This window comes from Populus nigra, chromosome 7, assembly GCF_951802175.1.
Source record: "Populus nigra chromosome 7, ddPopNigr1.1, whole genome shotgun sequence".
In the NCBI taxonomy this organism is placed as follows: Eukaryota; Viridiplantae; Streptophyta; class Magnoliopsida; order Malpighiales; family Salicaceae; genus Populus; species Populus nigra.
In genome coordinates this window covers 13,486,345-13,502,584 of record NC_084858.1, presented here as the reverse complement: position 1 = coordinate 13,502,584, position 16,240 = coordinate 13,486,345, and the positions used below count along the sequence as shown (strand labels likewise).

The 16,240-nt window shown below is 34.3% G+C and overlaps 1 protein-coding gene and 1 non-coding gene across 5 annotated transcripts; one reads left to right on the top strand and one right to left on the bottom strand.

Moving 5' to 3' along the window:
- Positions 1 to 4,982: 4,982 nt before the first annotated feature.
- On the bottom strand, positions 4,983 to 5,120 carry LOC133700267 (small nucleolar RNA Z247). The gene has a single exon (XR_009843368.1). It is a non-coding gene; the product is annotated as a small nucleolar RNA Z247 (small nucleolar RNA).
- A 1,829-nt stretch (positions 5,121 to 6,949) lies between these two features.
- On the top strand, positions 6,950 to 14,709 carry LOC133698240 (uncharacterized). 4 transcript variants are annotated; one of them, XM_062121103.1, is made up of 9 exons: positions 6,950 to 7,266; positions 8,094 to 8,318; positions 8,470 to 8,665; positions 11,775 to 11,945; positions 12,030 to 12,146; positions 13,305 to 13,502; positions 13,595 to 13,654; positions 13,738 to 13,836; positions 14,328 to 14,709. In XM_062121103.1, exons 2-9 carry the CDS (start codon positions 8,197 to 8,199, stop codon positions 14,427 to 14,429), a joined length of 1,065 nt encoding a protein of 354 aa, XP_061977087.1. In that variant the 5' UTR covers positions 6,950 to 7,266; positions 8,094 to 8,196; the 3' UTR covers positions 14,430 to 14,709. The 4 variants fall into 4 exon arrangements, with proteins under 4 accessions (XP_061977087.1, XP_061977088.1, XP_061977086.1 ...); XM_062121104.1 differs by having other exon boundaries at positions 8,085 to 8,318; XM_062121102.1 differs by having other exon boundaries at positions 6,951 to 7,266; positions 8,108 to 8,318.
- Positions 14,710 to 16,240: the final 1,531 nt, after the last annotated feature.

The following is a 16,240-nucleotide window of genomic DNA, read 5'->3' as shown; positions in this document are numbered from 1 at the left end:
GTATGGTCGAGAAATTAGTTTTGACAAGAATAGTTTTCAATTTGATACCCAGGTAATTTGGATTTTATTTGTTTGTCAAACTCAAGTAAATATAGATATATCATAGCTTTTTAAATTTAAAAATAATAAAATAATTTCAAAATACTAAAATGTCCCTCATGATTATAGAAAATTACACAAAAAATAGTGTAAGAGAACAAAAATACCCTCATATGCAAAGCATATCTTTTTTTCTTTTCTAAGGCTAAATATGTATTTTAACTATTTAACAATTTGTGAAAAGTCAAAAAATTATTGGGCAATAGGTCTTAATTTTGTTAACCTTAAGGGTAGAAAAGTAATTTTTACTATGCAAATAATCGTGAAAAAACTACCATAGCACCGTTTAAACGTTTTAATGACTAATGAGCCTGTGAAAAATACTAAAATACCCCCACAACCAAGGCTTTTATTAACTCTATCCCAAGCTTTCAGAGCTTGGAAAATCCATTGTGCAAGTCTATAGTGGATTGTGTCTTGGTCCACAATACAGTTGCATAAAGTTGTTAGACCCAAGCCGTTGGGGTAACCCCAGGAAAAATAAAAAAAAAATTTGAGGTTTTAATATTTCATATGAAAAATTTAAGAAACAATTAGGTTTGGCTATTAAACTAGTATTACATTGTAAACCACTTAAGTTGAAAAGATATTATCTCACATTGAAAACATATTATCTTAATCTATTAAGTTGAAGTATTTAAATAAAAAAAGTTTTTTTTATCACACATTGAAAAAACACAATTTTTTTTTCTTGTGGACATAGAGTATATATATTAATGGGCTTCAAATCTCACATTGAGAAAAATAAAACATTCTTCTAATATTTATATAGTGAACTTTGATAGGTTAATAACCAACTAAAAAAGATGAAAAAAGAAGAGTCTCTGGCTAGGGAAAAAAACACACTTGATAAAAAAAAAAGGGTCTCTAACAAGTTCTGCTGGGTCATCCGAGTCCCGGGTTGAACCGCCACGCCGAGTCTAATAACTATGCTTAAACAACAAAAAGTGAGCTTGAGAGCATTAATTATAACTCATTCCCTTCTACTCTTGTTTAATAAAACAAGTTAATTAATCCTTAAAATTTCAAAATATAGATTTAGGTTCGCTTTTGCACTATTATTTTTTAATATTTTTTAATTTTATTTTTGACCCAGGTGTTTAAGCCTGGCAACCATGCCATATCCATTATAGAATTACAGAACTCAAAGAGGAAATACTTGGATACTGTCTTGTATATTTTGTGTGCATGTACAGAGGGTTTAAATAAATGATAATGCTAACTGTTGTCCTACATATGTGTATGTATATCTAATAGTTTGAAATTTAAATAGTAGATACAATCTTGTTTGATTTCAAACTTTGAATATTAGATAGCTAAGTTCCTGCAGACTTGGTGGTTGTTGCAACATGCTCTTTCTCTTTGACTTGTTCTTCTACACGCCCCTGCAATCGAAAAGGGTAAGGACTGAACCTTGAGATTGTCATGCAAAGTATGAAATCGGACAGAAGGAAACGGTTTTGTAAGAGCATCCGTATATTGATCTTTAGAAGAAATAAAGCGAACATTAAGTTGCCCATGCAAAACTTGGTCACGAACATAATGAAAATCAATTTCAATATGCTTTGTGCGAGCATGAAATATGGGGTTACTTGTTAAGTAAGTAGCCTCTATGTTGTCGCACCATAGAATAAGAGAATGCACAGCTGGAATACCAAGATCATTGAGCACTAACTTAATCCATTGAAGCTCTACTGCTACATTGGCAAGTGCTTTGTATTCGAATTTTGTACTGCTGTGAGGAACGGTTTGTTATTGCTTGCAGCTCTATGAAACCAGATTAGTGCCCAAGTATACACAATAGGCACCAACGGAACGTCTGTCATTAGGATCGGACACCTAATCTGCATCACTAAATGTTTATAAAGTAACATTTACAGTAGGTTGTATGAGTAAAGAATGAGAAATGGTGTGTTTTAAATAATGTAATATGCGTTTGACTGCTGCCCAATGCATTTCCATAGGATTATGCATAAACTTGCTAACTTTATGAATTGCAAATGCAATGTCTGGCTGAGTAAATGAAAGGTATTGAAGCCCTTCAACGATACTTCGGTATAAAGAGGGATTATGGAAAGTAATGCCAGCAAATTTTGATAATGGCAATGAGGTTGACATTGGAGTAAGACAGGGTTTGGATTTGTCCATTTTGCTGCGCATTAAGAGGTCTAGAATGTAACATCTTTATGATAGATACAGACCATCATCAGTGCGAATAGCTTCAATGCTCAGAAAGAAGCTTAGTTCACCCATATCCTTGACTGCAAAGTCACCCTGCAACAATGTGATCACTCGGTTGATAGAACCAATATCACTGCCAATTATGATTATGTCATCAACATAAATCAAAAAATAAATAAGAATGGAATTGAGATGATAAACAAAGATGGAGTGATCGGCTTGACTTCCAATAAAACCAATAGATTGGAGCTTATCTGTCAAACGTGAAAACCATGCTCGTGGTGCTTGACGAAAAACATAAAGAGATTTTTCCAGCTTGCAAACATGGTTTGGAAACTGAGAGTGAACAAAACCGGGAGGTTGAGCTATGTAAACATCTTCATGCAGGTTACCATGTAGAAATGCATTTTGAATATCAATTTATTGAAGAGGCCAACCACGTGAAACAGCTAATGATAGAACCAAAACCTCACTATGGTTGGTTTTACCTCAGGACTAAATGTCTCGCTGAAATCAACACCTTCTTGTTGATGGAACCCTTTGGCTACAAGTCTTGCTTTAAATTTATCAATATCACCATTAGCTTTCCTTTTGATCCGGTATACCTATTTACATCTAACTAGATTAGCAGTAGATGGTTTGGGAACTAAATTCCAAGTTCCATTCTGCAGTAAGGCATCAAACTCAACTCTATGTTTATAGCAGTTTGTCAGTGTGGATGTTTAACAGCCTTTATGTAGCAAGTTGGTTCTGTCTCTGGTGTTTGGATTGTAGTTAAAAGAGCTTTAAGAATGGGATATTTGACGGGGGAATTAGATGGTAACTTCAGCTTATGGATGTTGTTTTTGCTTCTTGTAGTCATTGGGTGCAAATTGTTCATTGGGTGGAGCAGAGGTAGAGGATAAAGGAATTTGGGATGGATGATCAGTATGTTAAGCTCATTGAAATTTATTGCTGGAGAGATCAAATGAACACAATGATCAGATTGAGGACCAGATGGAGAGGCCACGTGCAGAGTGCTTGATGTAGTAGATTGAGGAGTGGCACCTGTAGAAAAAGAGGAACATGTAGAAGATAAATTGAGATTGGATGGCAGAGTAACATAAGTAGTTGTTGATGAAGGGCTAGGAGATTTTGGTGCAGTGTATGGGAAGAGATTTTCATCAAAGACAACATGACGGGAAACAAAAATTCTGCCTGTGGATACGTCTAGACATTTGTAACCTCGATGACCAATATTATACCCAATAAAAATGTAGTTTTTGGATTGAAAATCAAGTTTATGATGATTATATGGACGTAAATAGGGCCAACATGCACATGCAAAGGTGTGTAAAAAATTATAATCAGGTTTTTGATGATGAACCATTTCATATAGAGATTTATGATTTAAGATGGGGATTGGAAGTCTATTTATAATAAAGGCTGTAGTTAAAAACGCATCTTCCCAGAACATTTGAGGCAAATTAGAGTGAGCAAGCAGGGCTAGTCCAACTTCAACAATTTGCCTATGACGCCTTTCAATGGCACCAACTTGTTGATGGGTATAGGGACAAGTTATGCGATGGTTGATGCCTTGATTATGTAGATATCTATTTAAGCTACGGTATTTCCCCCCCAATCACTTTGAAAAGCTTTAATTTTGCTGCTAAACTGGAGTTCGACAGCAGTTTGGAAGCTAAGAAAGGTTTGATATGCGTCAGATTTGAGTTTTAATGGAAAAAGCCATAAAAATTTAGTAGCATCATTTAAAAAATTTATATAATAGCGTGCACCAGAAGTGGATAATTTAGAAGCTGGACCCCAAACATCCGAATATATTAATTCTAAAGGTTACGAAACAGCAACATGCATTTTTAGCATGGCTCTTGGCCAGCTGACAATTGGAACAGATGGGGCGAGTTTTATTTGGAATTGGTAAAGAAATAGCCTTATTGATAACAGGAAATGAAGTATGTCCAAGATGACGATGCCAGATTTGGGAAGACACACGAACACTGGAGAAAGCTTGCGGCTTAAAATGAGCTAAGGAAGCTGAGAAGTTGTATAATCCATTATTGAGGGGGCCGCGATGTAGGATATTCCCCAAATAGTCCTTCACAATGAAGAAAGAGGCATGAAACTAAAAAAAAACGTTATTGTCTAGACAAAAACGGTGAACAAATAACAAATTTTTTTGAATATCAGGAACAAGCATAATTTGATTAAGAATAAATGATTTAGATGGAGAAGATAATGTAGAAGTGCCACTGCGTATAATTTTCAGACATGCACCATTAGCCACCTGAACATGATCTTGTGTGTCATGGCTTGCATGAGAAATATGAATATTGTTCACGTCATTGGTGAGATGATGAGTGGCTCCTATGTCGGGATGCCATTCTTTATCTGGTTGCAGATAGTGTGTAGCAAGTAGAGCTTGTGGTTGGTTCTTGGAATTGAGTGGAGCCTGATAAGATAAATCAAAGCAATGATAGCATTTGCGAGCACTGTGACTTGGTTTAAAGCATACCTGACATATAAGGGATGATGAGTTGTTGGAATCATTAAAGTGAGAACGTCCTCTATGTCCTCGACCACGATAGTTACCTTGATAACAATTTGAGTGTTGAAAGGTGTCAGGTTGGCGATGGAATTGCTGGGGTTGGGTGGTGACCGTTTGCAGAAGCAGGAAGTGGTCGATTATTATGATTGATCCGTGATTCACATATGAGAAGCAGAGAAAAGAGTTCCTCCAAACTGACAGGATCAAGTCATGAGGAAATGGTGGAGGTTAGGGAATCATACTCCTGGCCAAGTCCAACAAGAATATAAATGATGATATCATCATTATGAGAGGTTGTCCAGCATTGGCAAGCTCATCAGCCATTCACCTGACAGAGAGGAAAAATTCATTAGCTGTCATGGTGCCTTTCCTAGCATTTGCTAACTGAGTTCGAATTTGGATTACTTTAGCATGAGAAAGGGAGGAGAAATTGCACTCAAGTGCAAGCCATACTCACATGAGGTGGTGTAGGACATGACTTGAGTGAGTACATCTTCAGTTAGGGAGGAGTTGATGTTGGCTAGGATTAAGGAATCCTGACGAAGCCACTGGTGATAGAGAGGATTAGGAATTTTTTGAAGGATACCTGTGGTGGAGTCATAGAAGTCGATTTCTTTTGGTAGAATAGAGATCGTGCCATCAAGATAGCCATAAAGATCATAACCACGAAAGTATGAAAAAGCTTGAGCTTTCCACACAGGATAGTTGGAGGAGTGTAGTTTAACAGTCGTAGTGAATGGGAGATTGGAGAGGGTTGGGACAGTTGCAGGAGTAGTTGAGTTTGAGGATGATGAAAATACCATTTAGAATTTAGAGAAGAGAAGACGTTTGTCTTTTAGGGGCTCTGATACCATATAAAATTACAGAACTCAGAGAGGAAATACTTGGATATTGTCTTGTATATTTCGTTTTATTTTGTGTGCATGTACAGAGGGTTTAAATAAATGATAATGCTAACTGTTGTGTTACATATGTGCATGTATATCTGATAGTTTGAAATTTAAACAGCAGATACAATCTTGTTTGATTTCAAACTTTGAATATTGGATAGCTAAGTTCCTGCAGATTTGGTGGTTGTTATAGCATGTTCTTTCTCTTTGACTTGTTCTTTTACACCTATTTATCTTTTTTTTTTGAAAATACAAGAATTATATATTTTTATCTTTTTAACCAAATATATTTTTATCTTTTCTATATTTTTTTTCTATTTCGGGACATTAACTACACACATCTCTAAAATTTACTTTTTTTTATTATTAATCTCTAATTTTAGTGAAGAAATAAGCTACAAAACTGCACAAATTAAGATAGTCAAAAGGACAATAAATCTTTTACATATACAATATTTTCTTTTCCTACAACATAATGTATTAATTTAAAAGTTCAAAAATTTTCTCTTATGATCATATATTTCAAATTTTCATATATACTAATAGTTATAATATAAAATAAACTCTCATTGTAACAAATTTTGACAATTAGATTATGCAACATCTCAAATTTAAAAAAGCATAAACCCTTTAAAAAATTATCTAACACTTGGATAAAAACATAAATTTAATATTTTTCATCCACAATGCATGTACAAAGAAGAGAAGTTTATTTTTGAAGATTTGAAATAAATTACTTAGAACTCAACATTTTTTTTATTATTTCCTCTTCGAATATAATAAATTTATAAAATAAGTTATACAAACAAAAAAAAATTTACAATTAAGTTCTACTGTATATGAATGAAAAACCATGCTTGAATGAGACAGTGTTTGTTTTTGTTGTTGAAAAATTTTAAATCTTTTAACTCAAACAACTTGGGTCTGACACAGTTGTTAGGCCTAAGTGTTTGAGATTGATACCTATACCAGACTCAAGCGCCTTGAGTCTAATAGTCATGTTAAATTCAAGATCTTTGAATATGACAAATATATCTAATTTGATAAATAACTAATAAAAAAACAATTATATATTTTAATTGTAAAAAAAAACATAAATAATTTATTACCCATAACAATCTAACTATTATTTATTCATACACGTCACACCATATAGATAAAGACAGTCGTGAAGCACCATACATCTTTTTTTAATGATATGAGCGCTACATATTTGCTGAGAAAGAAAATAAATCAAAAAACCATCTCGCTAAAAATAAAAAATAAAATTATTACTATAATTCATAATAAAATATCTTTTGATTTTTCCGTCGTATCATTTAGCTTTTATTAGAATAATGATAATTTTGTCTGCCATCTTCGGTTCCACTGTTGATGGAATTTCTATAGAAACAACACACGCATTAAGCCTCAATTGACTTGCAAAACCTACCATTTCTATCAAGGATACAGCTTTTCCCTCTCTCAATTATACAGATTATATATAGATTGACTAGAAGAAGAAGAAGAAACGTTAATCTTTACCAGGCTCGAAAATCCTTAAAAACCCAGGTTTGTTTTCTTTGTGCTTTCTAAATGTAGTGATAAACTCACGTTTTTGAGATTAATCCATTTGATATCTATGGAAAAGGTTTCTGGGTTTTAATTTTCAGCCTTGTTGATTCATGTTTTCATGATCAGTGCTTTCTTTTTCTTGTTTGCGGGTTCTTTTTTAGAAACGTTCACTGTTACGGGGATTTAGGATCCTATGGCTGATTTTCTTTGGTTGGTAGAAAATTGTGTTTGAATTCATGTAGGCTTAGAGAAAGTTCCATTGTTTGTTGTTTAGCAGATATTATTTTATTATGGTGTGGTGTCTAGTACTATGAACTGGACATGTTCATTATTAGCATTGATAAGCTTCTAGTTATTTGTTTTTTTGCATTTGACTTACCTGGTTGTCCATACTTGTAGCTGTTATCTATTGTGCTTCTCTCAAGGTGGTTTGCTTTGCTTTGCTTTGGTTTATGTTTGTTATTGTTCTTATCAGTTCTAAACAGCTACGCTGCTGCTGTCTTTCTATTTATTGAATTTTATAAGTTCCCGTCAATGTGCTTGGATGTTTGCTACTAATTAGGCATCTTCATCAGTTATGAAACATTCTTGTATACATTTATACTTGATATTTAACTCTTATAATTGTTATACTTGTTTTGGTTTTTAACTACCAGAATGGTTGCTAACATGCTTTCCATGGTTTGGCTGATTTTGATACTCGTTTTATTTTCATAACACTCTAGTTACTAGTGAGATTTGAGTCTTTTTATTTTAATTTGTGTTTATGTGTTCGATGTGTAATAACTAATAGTATTAGTTGTATGATTTTTCAGCTGTTTCAGTTTTGGTTGTGCAGGTGATCTGAGATTGGTTAGTGGATTGCCATGTCAGTGAGACTTAGGTCTTCCGCCTTGTGGCATACTAAAGTTTCTTTGAAATAGTAGCATGGAGAAGAAAATAATAGATGACTATGAACCAGGGCCACTTCCTTCGCCAAGAAAGATGGATAGATTTGGTTTTCTAAAGCAAGAGATTAATAATCCTCCTGATGGTTTAGCCAAGGGAAGGTAAACTTATGAGTTTGACAGGTTGTTTTTCTTCAGTGAATCACTTCCAATATTCCAAATGAGTTAATGCCAAAGGCTTATTGATGGATCTTCCTTGCATACTAATAGATAGTAATGTTGATTATTGATTGTGGACATAAATTTTTTTCAGGGAGGAAAGAAGGGTAAGAAAATGGAGGAAGATGATTGGGGTTGGAGGGAGTGATTGGAAGCATTATGTTCGAAGAAAACCTCATGTTGTTAAGAGGCGCATAAGGAAAGGAATCCCTGACTGTTTAAGGGGTCTTGTTTGGCAGTTGATTTCTGGAAGTCGAGACCTTTTACTGATGAACCCTGGGGTTTATGAGGTACTCCTTCACTTGTCTTGACTGAGATAAATAACCTGAAATCTTTTTTCTTACAATTCTACTAATGAGATATTATTTGTAACATTTAATGGGTTTTGCTTGAATTACCCTTGAGCTTGCAAAATTATTCATGTTTAGTTCTTCAGATATTACTGGACTCCCTCACTTCTTCCTTTTTCTGAACATTTTGCACATGGACATATTCACTGCAACACATGGTGTAAAAGGCACAAGATTTAAAGCTATCAGATAACAAAATTTAAAACCAGATGATTAAAATTTAAATCAAAGTCCATGTTGATGGATGAAATCATGCATTGGTTTTCTTAGTATTTTCAACTATTATTCAATAAATTTGATTCAGAGGATTAAAATCAACTTTGGCCCTTTCTGAGTGGATGGTATATCAGGTATGCTACAAAAAGCCTTTAGTGGTGGCAGTGCTTAAAATTCCAGGGCTTAGTTTGTGATGGCCTGATATACACATCTGATGATTTGGATGTGTGAATTTCTGAACTGTGCTTGGGTGCCAGAAAGACCTTAAAATTCTTTTTGATGAATGAATGGATTTCATAGTTCAAAAACCAACCAAAAACAGGAAATGTTTCTATTTACAATAATTATTTACACCAAAAACTATGAAAGACAATTAATCTTTACAAAATTGCAGAAACAAAATCTTGAAAAGTTTGGATTACTAATTGCTTCCTGCAAAATCTTAGTATCCTGAGGCCTTAGATGGAATGTTTGAACAATGTTCTTGATTCTGCTTTCTACATCTGCTGGTACAGAATTATGAATCCTTGGGTTTGTTTCCTTCCAAATACAATAGATAAAGGAACATCAAGGAAGCCTCATAACAATAGATTGAAAAGACTTTCTGTGCGAAAAGATTTTTGCCCACCAGAACTCAGAGTTCTAATCAGAAACCTCCCTATTATTCCCACAAATTTGGAGGATTTTCTTCCAGACTCTTTTAGAGAACACATAAGTGAAGAAGAGGTGATTATTGTGTTCATCATCAGCCTTGCATTACACACAAACTGGATCCACGACCCTGCCCATTTTGATCTGCCTCTTCTTTGTAGTTAATCTGTCCAGAATTGTTAGCCAGCAAATAAAGCTGTGCCTTGGTATATGGAGAGGGCCCCCAATCAACTTAAACCATTCCACTCTGCTTTTTTTTTTTCCCAATCACATCCCAAGCACTCTTAGCAGTGAATTGCCTATTAGTAGGGAATTTCCATGTAACACTATCCCTTTGCAAAGGAGAAAGGAAGAGAGAGCCATAAATAGCATGTTGAATAGCTTCCTTGGCATCGACCCAGCAGTAGGCAATTTCCATTCATCACTCGTGAAAGCTTTTCTGCAGATGGCAATCCAGATTCAAAAATGATCCTCTGACCATATTTTTTGACAAAGGGTCCTCAAGTATGCCAAGAGTCCCACCTGAGATAGATATTATCTCCATTGCCTACTGAATGCTCTACATAGTCCTAAATTAAAATTTTGAACCCAATTTTCTTAAAGTTCAAGAACAGTCATTAGGGGCATTTAAGCACCACAGGCTTTTGCCCATACGAAAGACCTTAAAATTGCCTATATTTGCCATTTACATGATATTTATATCTCTATTTTCTCCTTCCCTGAGGCATCTATGTAGTGTATCTTGGAAGTGATTGTCTGGGAAAACTTGTTTGGCAATTTTGTCTTTTGCCATAATTGTTAATTTTGAAGTTTTAAGTAATAAAATGAAAAATAAAGTTTACATTGGACATGTACTAGGTTGCATGTTTAGTTAGTATAGTAATTCTCACATACATTTGTAAAGACATTTAACATTCAAATGGTATTGTCTTGTAGTGATGCACGACAGCCTTGTCATTTAGATTTCAGGGGAAAATTGCAATTTGTTCTGGAGTTGAAACTGAAAGCAAAAGGGGATGACATGGGAGCTGTGGGAACAGTAACTATGAACATTATCTAGGGAGTTGCTTTGTTATATATATGTATGAAACCTTAGACTCTGACTAGGGTCCTACAACTCTCGCATAGAAGTTAATTGAGTCAAAGTAAGACTTTTCATATTCTTCTTGTAAGATTTGGAGAAGGGATATTACTTTTCTGTAGCCCATACTGGCATCCAATCATTTGTGCTTTTGGGAATTTTTTTGGGGGGTGTGTTTGAGGTAGCATTTATTGCGAGTCTGGGACCGACCTGTTTTTTTCCAGGAATCTTAATAACAGGTAGACAGATGATTTTCTTTCTTTTATTCTTTTTCAGGAATCTTAGTAACAGCTAGAAAAAGGATTTTCTTTCTTTTATTCCTGTTTTTGACAATTTTAGTTTTCCCTCATGGTGGATGAGAGAGTTTCAAAAAGTTTTTTTGCTAATCCTTTCTAATAGCCCTTGTCTATTGTCTGAACCCACATCAAACCAATTTTGGAAGGATAATTGCTTTGTTAGATAAAACTTCTGTTTAGGACAGTCCTTAGTTGGGTAGACACTAATGACTTTTTGCAGGTAACGTACCAAATAAGGCACACTCTCCTGATGTGTGTAGATGTGCTTTCATATGAGAAAAACACAAGAGTAATCTGTTATCATAATTCACTTGCGAAGAGATTCTACTAGAAGCATTGACCTCGGATTTATTCTTAGAGAATGCAAGTTCTGTTATTTTTAGTTATGTTGTCCTTAAGCTTCATTTGCTTAATAGCATAAGTGAGTTCTTATGACACTGCATCCTGCTTTAGATTTTACAATAATTGATTACTTATGCAATCTTTGGCCTCCCATGCACTTAAAAGCCCAGCATGTGCTTTTGTACTTTATTGAGTTGTTTGGTTTGTTTAATTCTGTAGTGATCCTTTCTAGATTCGATTCTCAAGTTGTTGAAGTGGGTCAGTAAATTATCTGTTTTGAAGATAGGTGGCTGGGAATTATCTGTTGAGAGATTAAATTAATGAACAGTTGGTTTCTTATCATTATTTGAGCTTTTCATTTTAATGTTTCATTTCATGCTCTCTTCCCTCTGTGCTTTCAGGGGCACACAGCCACACTCAGATTAGTTTGTGTCGTAATGTTGAAACTGTATGTTTATTGCAGCAACTAGTTATATACGAAACATCAGCATCAGAGCTGGATATAATTCGTGATATTTCTCGGACCTTCCCTTCACATGTTTTCTTCCAGCAGAGACATGGCCCAGGTCAAAGGTCTCTCTACAATGTTTTGAAGGCTTACTCTGTGTATGATAGAGATGTTGGATATGTTCAGGTCTGAGACTTGTGTATCCTTTGGCTCTTAAATTTACTTAATATACTGAATGAAGAAATGAAATTGCAATTGTTAAAAATGCAGGGTATGGGGTTTTTAGCTGGTTTGCTACTCCTTTATATGAGTGAAGAGGATGCATTTTGGTTGTTGGTTGCATTGCTGAAAGGAGCAGTCCATGCTCCAATGGAAGGATTGTATCAGGTAATTCATTTATATGAAGAGCTTCTTGTTAATATTTGTATAATTGTAGTTAGCTTAGAGGATTGGCTGTAAGATTTTATATCCCTACAATCAAAGATATGGATCACTATTAAGTCAGCGCACTTGACGCAATGGAATTTGCATTTGTACATCTCAACAAGCTTTCATGTGGGACTTGTTGAGGTGACTTGGTGTTTTGGGCAGAGTGCCAAAAGGAAGTGTAATTATCCATTCACTTCCTTGACAATGCATATAGCATATAATGGTGTTTATCACTTACGACTTTTCACTTAATAGCAGCTCATAGATCACATCCTTTGTTAGCACCAAAAAAAGAAAAAAGAAGAAAAAAGAATTGTGACCTCTGCTTATGATGTCAGGCTAGAATTTCCTCTCTCTCTCTCTCTCTCTCTCACACACACACACACACACTCACACAGGCACTTGCACTCTGGAATGTCTTGATAAGGAGCTGGAAGCTGCTGCTTGATATTTTGTTAAGCCAAAATTGCGAGCTGCACACTAATCTACATCACAATTTCAAATACCTGTAACCTAGAGGGGGTGGCTTACTAATTCCTCAAACTCAGGAAAAGGCCCACCACAATGGAGTCTTAACTTTCACCTCATACTCATTGTCATGTGAAAAAAAAAAAAAAAAGATATCACAGGTTTGCTGTAGTTACCAAAATTATGAATCCACTTGTTCTAATGGCATCTATCATGGTTAATCAAACCTTTTTTTTTATTATTATTTCATGTGATACCAAAAGGAGGGAATCCTTTTCTATCTAGTTATGGTGGCATCCTTTGCAGATTTTTGTGGTTGCTTCGAGTAGATTGTTCTTTGAAAATTCAAGTTTTTTTAACTACAGTAGGTTCACCACATGCTTCATATAAATGAACTGCCTCGTACTTAGAGATAGAGAGAGACGAACTTAATGGTCATCAAACTGCCAAGCTTTATTACCATGTGAAACCACTCCATCAACCGTTATTTTCCCTCTTCTTGGTAAAATTTGAGCGTGTGAACCAACTGTAACCTGCCTTTTACTGATTTGAACTGGAGTCCGAGGGAACTGCATTCCATCTACTATCCTTGGGCTTTTAAAATTACACTTTCATCCTGTGAGACTTGTATTTTATACTTGTGTGCAGGTGGGTCTGCCTCTTGTTCAACAATATTTGTGTCTGTTTGACCGCTTGATGAAGGAGCATATGCCAAAACTAGGAGAGCATTTTACCCAAGAAATGATAAATCCTAGCATGTATGCAAGCCAGTGGTTTATAACTGTTTTCTCATACTCTTTTCCATTCCACTTGGCTCTTCGAATTTGGGATGTCTTCCTGTACGAGGTCAGTTAATAATATTGTTATATCGTTTTCCTTGGAAGGATCATTACATGTGGTCTGGATGTTATATGTCTATGTGATATCTTCTTTGCCAGGGTGTTAAAATTGTTTTCAAAGTGGGTCTGGCTCTGTTAAAATATCGCCATGATGACTTGGTGAGTATTTCAAGATCTTTTCTCTACTCTGAAAGAAATAGCCGCACAACTTATCTTATAATTGGTTTTCTTTTTGTTATCAGGTCAAATTGCCCTTTGAAAAACTTATACATGCTTTGCGTAATTTCCCCGAGGATGCAATGGATCCAGATACATTATTACCTATGGCGTACTCCATCAAGGTTTTCTCTCTCTTTGTATGGGTAGCGCGTGTGTGTGTTGCGCAAAATATTGAGTTTTATTTGAACTTTACGTTCAAACATCTCATCACACTAACTAAACTAGTGTTGTTTCCATTTGATGATCTTTGGATTTCAATCTTTCAAGTCACTAAACAGATAGTATTTGTATGGTAATATTTAATAAAAGTTTGCTGTCTTTCAGTAGCAATCCCTCTCTTTAAGCTGCCAAATAATTACTAATATCATCAAGTCTGTTTTAGTGGATATGAAACTACTTTTTCTGTGTATCTTATGTTTTGTACTCTTGATGAGAATACTGAAGGTATGAAATATAACCCCAAGAATGAGTGTTTGGAACATGAAATATAGGGCGATTGGACACCCACTCCTAGCACTGTAATCTGTATAAACTTTCCCGCACATGAACTGGCTTAGTTTTTGAAGCCAAATTTTACTCATTATTCATGAAGAAGGTGTGGATTTTTTATCAGGTGTCCAGGCGATTGGAAGAACTGAAACAGGAGTATAACAAGAAGGATGGAAAGCCAAGTCTGTCTATAGAAATTAAGGGGGATCAAAAGCAGGTGCAATGAAGGTTTTTCTCTTCTTTCGTGGGAGAAAAACCTTTAGTTATTCATACATTTTGATTCTTTTATTCTTTTGTCTTGAACTATCTTATAGTTTGAAAATATGTGCATCAAGTGTGGACTTCTGTCACGGCTTTGATTGTTCATAGCTGCTTGGTGAAGTTGAAATGTCCATGGAACTTTAGGGTGACACAAGTGGTCACCTCTGGTCATCTCCTACTAGGATGGGATTCTCTTTTTAATTGCAGTCTATTAATTATGATAGTGATAAAGATGATGATGACTAGATTTGTGCCTTTTCAGCAATGATTACGTATAATTTCTGTATAATAATCCAATAATTAATTCTGGTGCGTGTCTAATTCCCTGGATATGCCTTCCACCTTGTTAACCCCAGATAATTTGTTTGCTAGACTTCCAACGGTGTTTGGGGGTCCTTTTTTTTTTTTTAAGTGTTTTTTGTTTAAAAAGGTATCAATATTTTTGTATTGTTTTTTAATAATTTTGATTGGTTAATGCCAAAAATTAAAAAAAAATTATTTTAATATATTTTTAAATAAAAAACTATTATAAAAAAAACTTGCTGCTTCACGTTACTTTTGTTGCATAAATTAAATAAAATTTGACATGAGTTCATGATAGCTGAAATCATGATAGAAAAATCCAAGTAAACCAACTAAAATTGCTTGAAAATCGATGTAGAATTAATTGAACTCGATAGTTTTTCAAATCTTTTGATAATTATGGTTAGAAAGCTTTTTAAAATAAATATTGGTTTGGTTTCGGGTTTTATTTTTGAAATCAAAATAAAAAATAATAATGAAAGTTAATCAAATTGAAAAAAAATTCAAAATAAATCAAAGGTCCATTAAATCAAAGTTGGTAAAAAGTAGCTCATCTAAACGGCTCATAAATTAAATCAGACCTCTTTTATTTTTAAAAATATAAAAAGTATGATAGCTTATGTTTCGTGTGTTTTTTTAAAATATTTTTTAATTTTAAATTGTATTAAAATAATTTATTTTAGATTGTTATGTGTCATCTCCTCAAATTGTTCTCGAATATGGAAGGGTTTCAACTTTTAAGATGCTACTGCCAGAGAGTTTTGTCTTCCCTTTTCCCATCGAGTTGAATTGCTATTTATTTAAAAATTATTAATTTAAAATAAAAAAATTTTAATTTGTTTTTTAAAATATAAAAATAAACCGCCCGAAAAGAGTTAAATGTATCTCTCGTCTGCACCTGACCTGCAGATATGCATTGTTGCATTCATGGGAGCCCAGTGACCAAGAATCACTCTATGGGTAAGTTCAATGCATTTGCTGCATTTAGTGCTTAGTACTGCTGAACTTCCCACCTAACATTCAAGAGCATAGGGCTCTGAGCTCCAATGAAGCCACCCTGTCTTCACAGTATATTCATGCAATTCGGCAGAAATGTTGGTATACCCTCCATTTCCATGGTATTTCCAAGCGTAATATGGACCATATGGTGCTGCCAACCATCTTTAAAATATTGGGAAATAAGAGAATTGGCTATTTTAAATTGAACGAAAATTGAATTTGATTTTGATGTGCATAAGTTAATTCAAAGATTAAAAACAAATTATACACATAATGTATATAAGAAACAAAATCATATAAAGATTTTCATATTGATGTAGAAAAGTTGGTTTGAGAATATCATAACTATTTTTGTATCCTTGAAAAAATTATTATTATTGAATGCTCTCTTTTTTTTAATTTCATTCTCTCATTGTGTTAAAAGGAATTTAAACCTAATAATTTATTTTGTTTCGTGTTATATTAGAGGTTTTC

Bases quoted from the DNA above. Each gene is read 5' to 3' on its own strand.
- LOC133698240 (XM_062121103.1), top strand. From the start codon at position 8,197: ATGGAGAAGAAAATAATAGATGACTATGAACCAGGGCCACTTCCTTCG. The intron at 8,319-8,469 runs GTAAACTTATGA...AATTTTTTTCAG, and splicing joins GATGGTTTAGCCAAGGGAAG to GGAGGAAAGAAGGGTAAGAA. The intron at 13,503-13,594 runs GTCAGTTAATAA...CTTCTTTGCCAG, and splicing joins GGGATGTCTTCCTGTACGAG to GGTGTTAAAATTGTTTTCAA.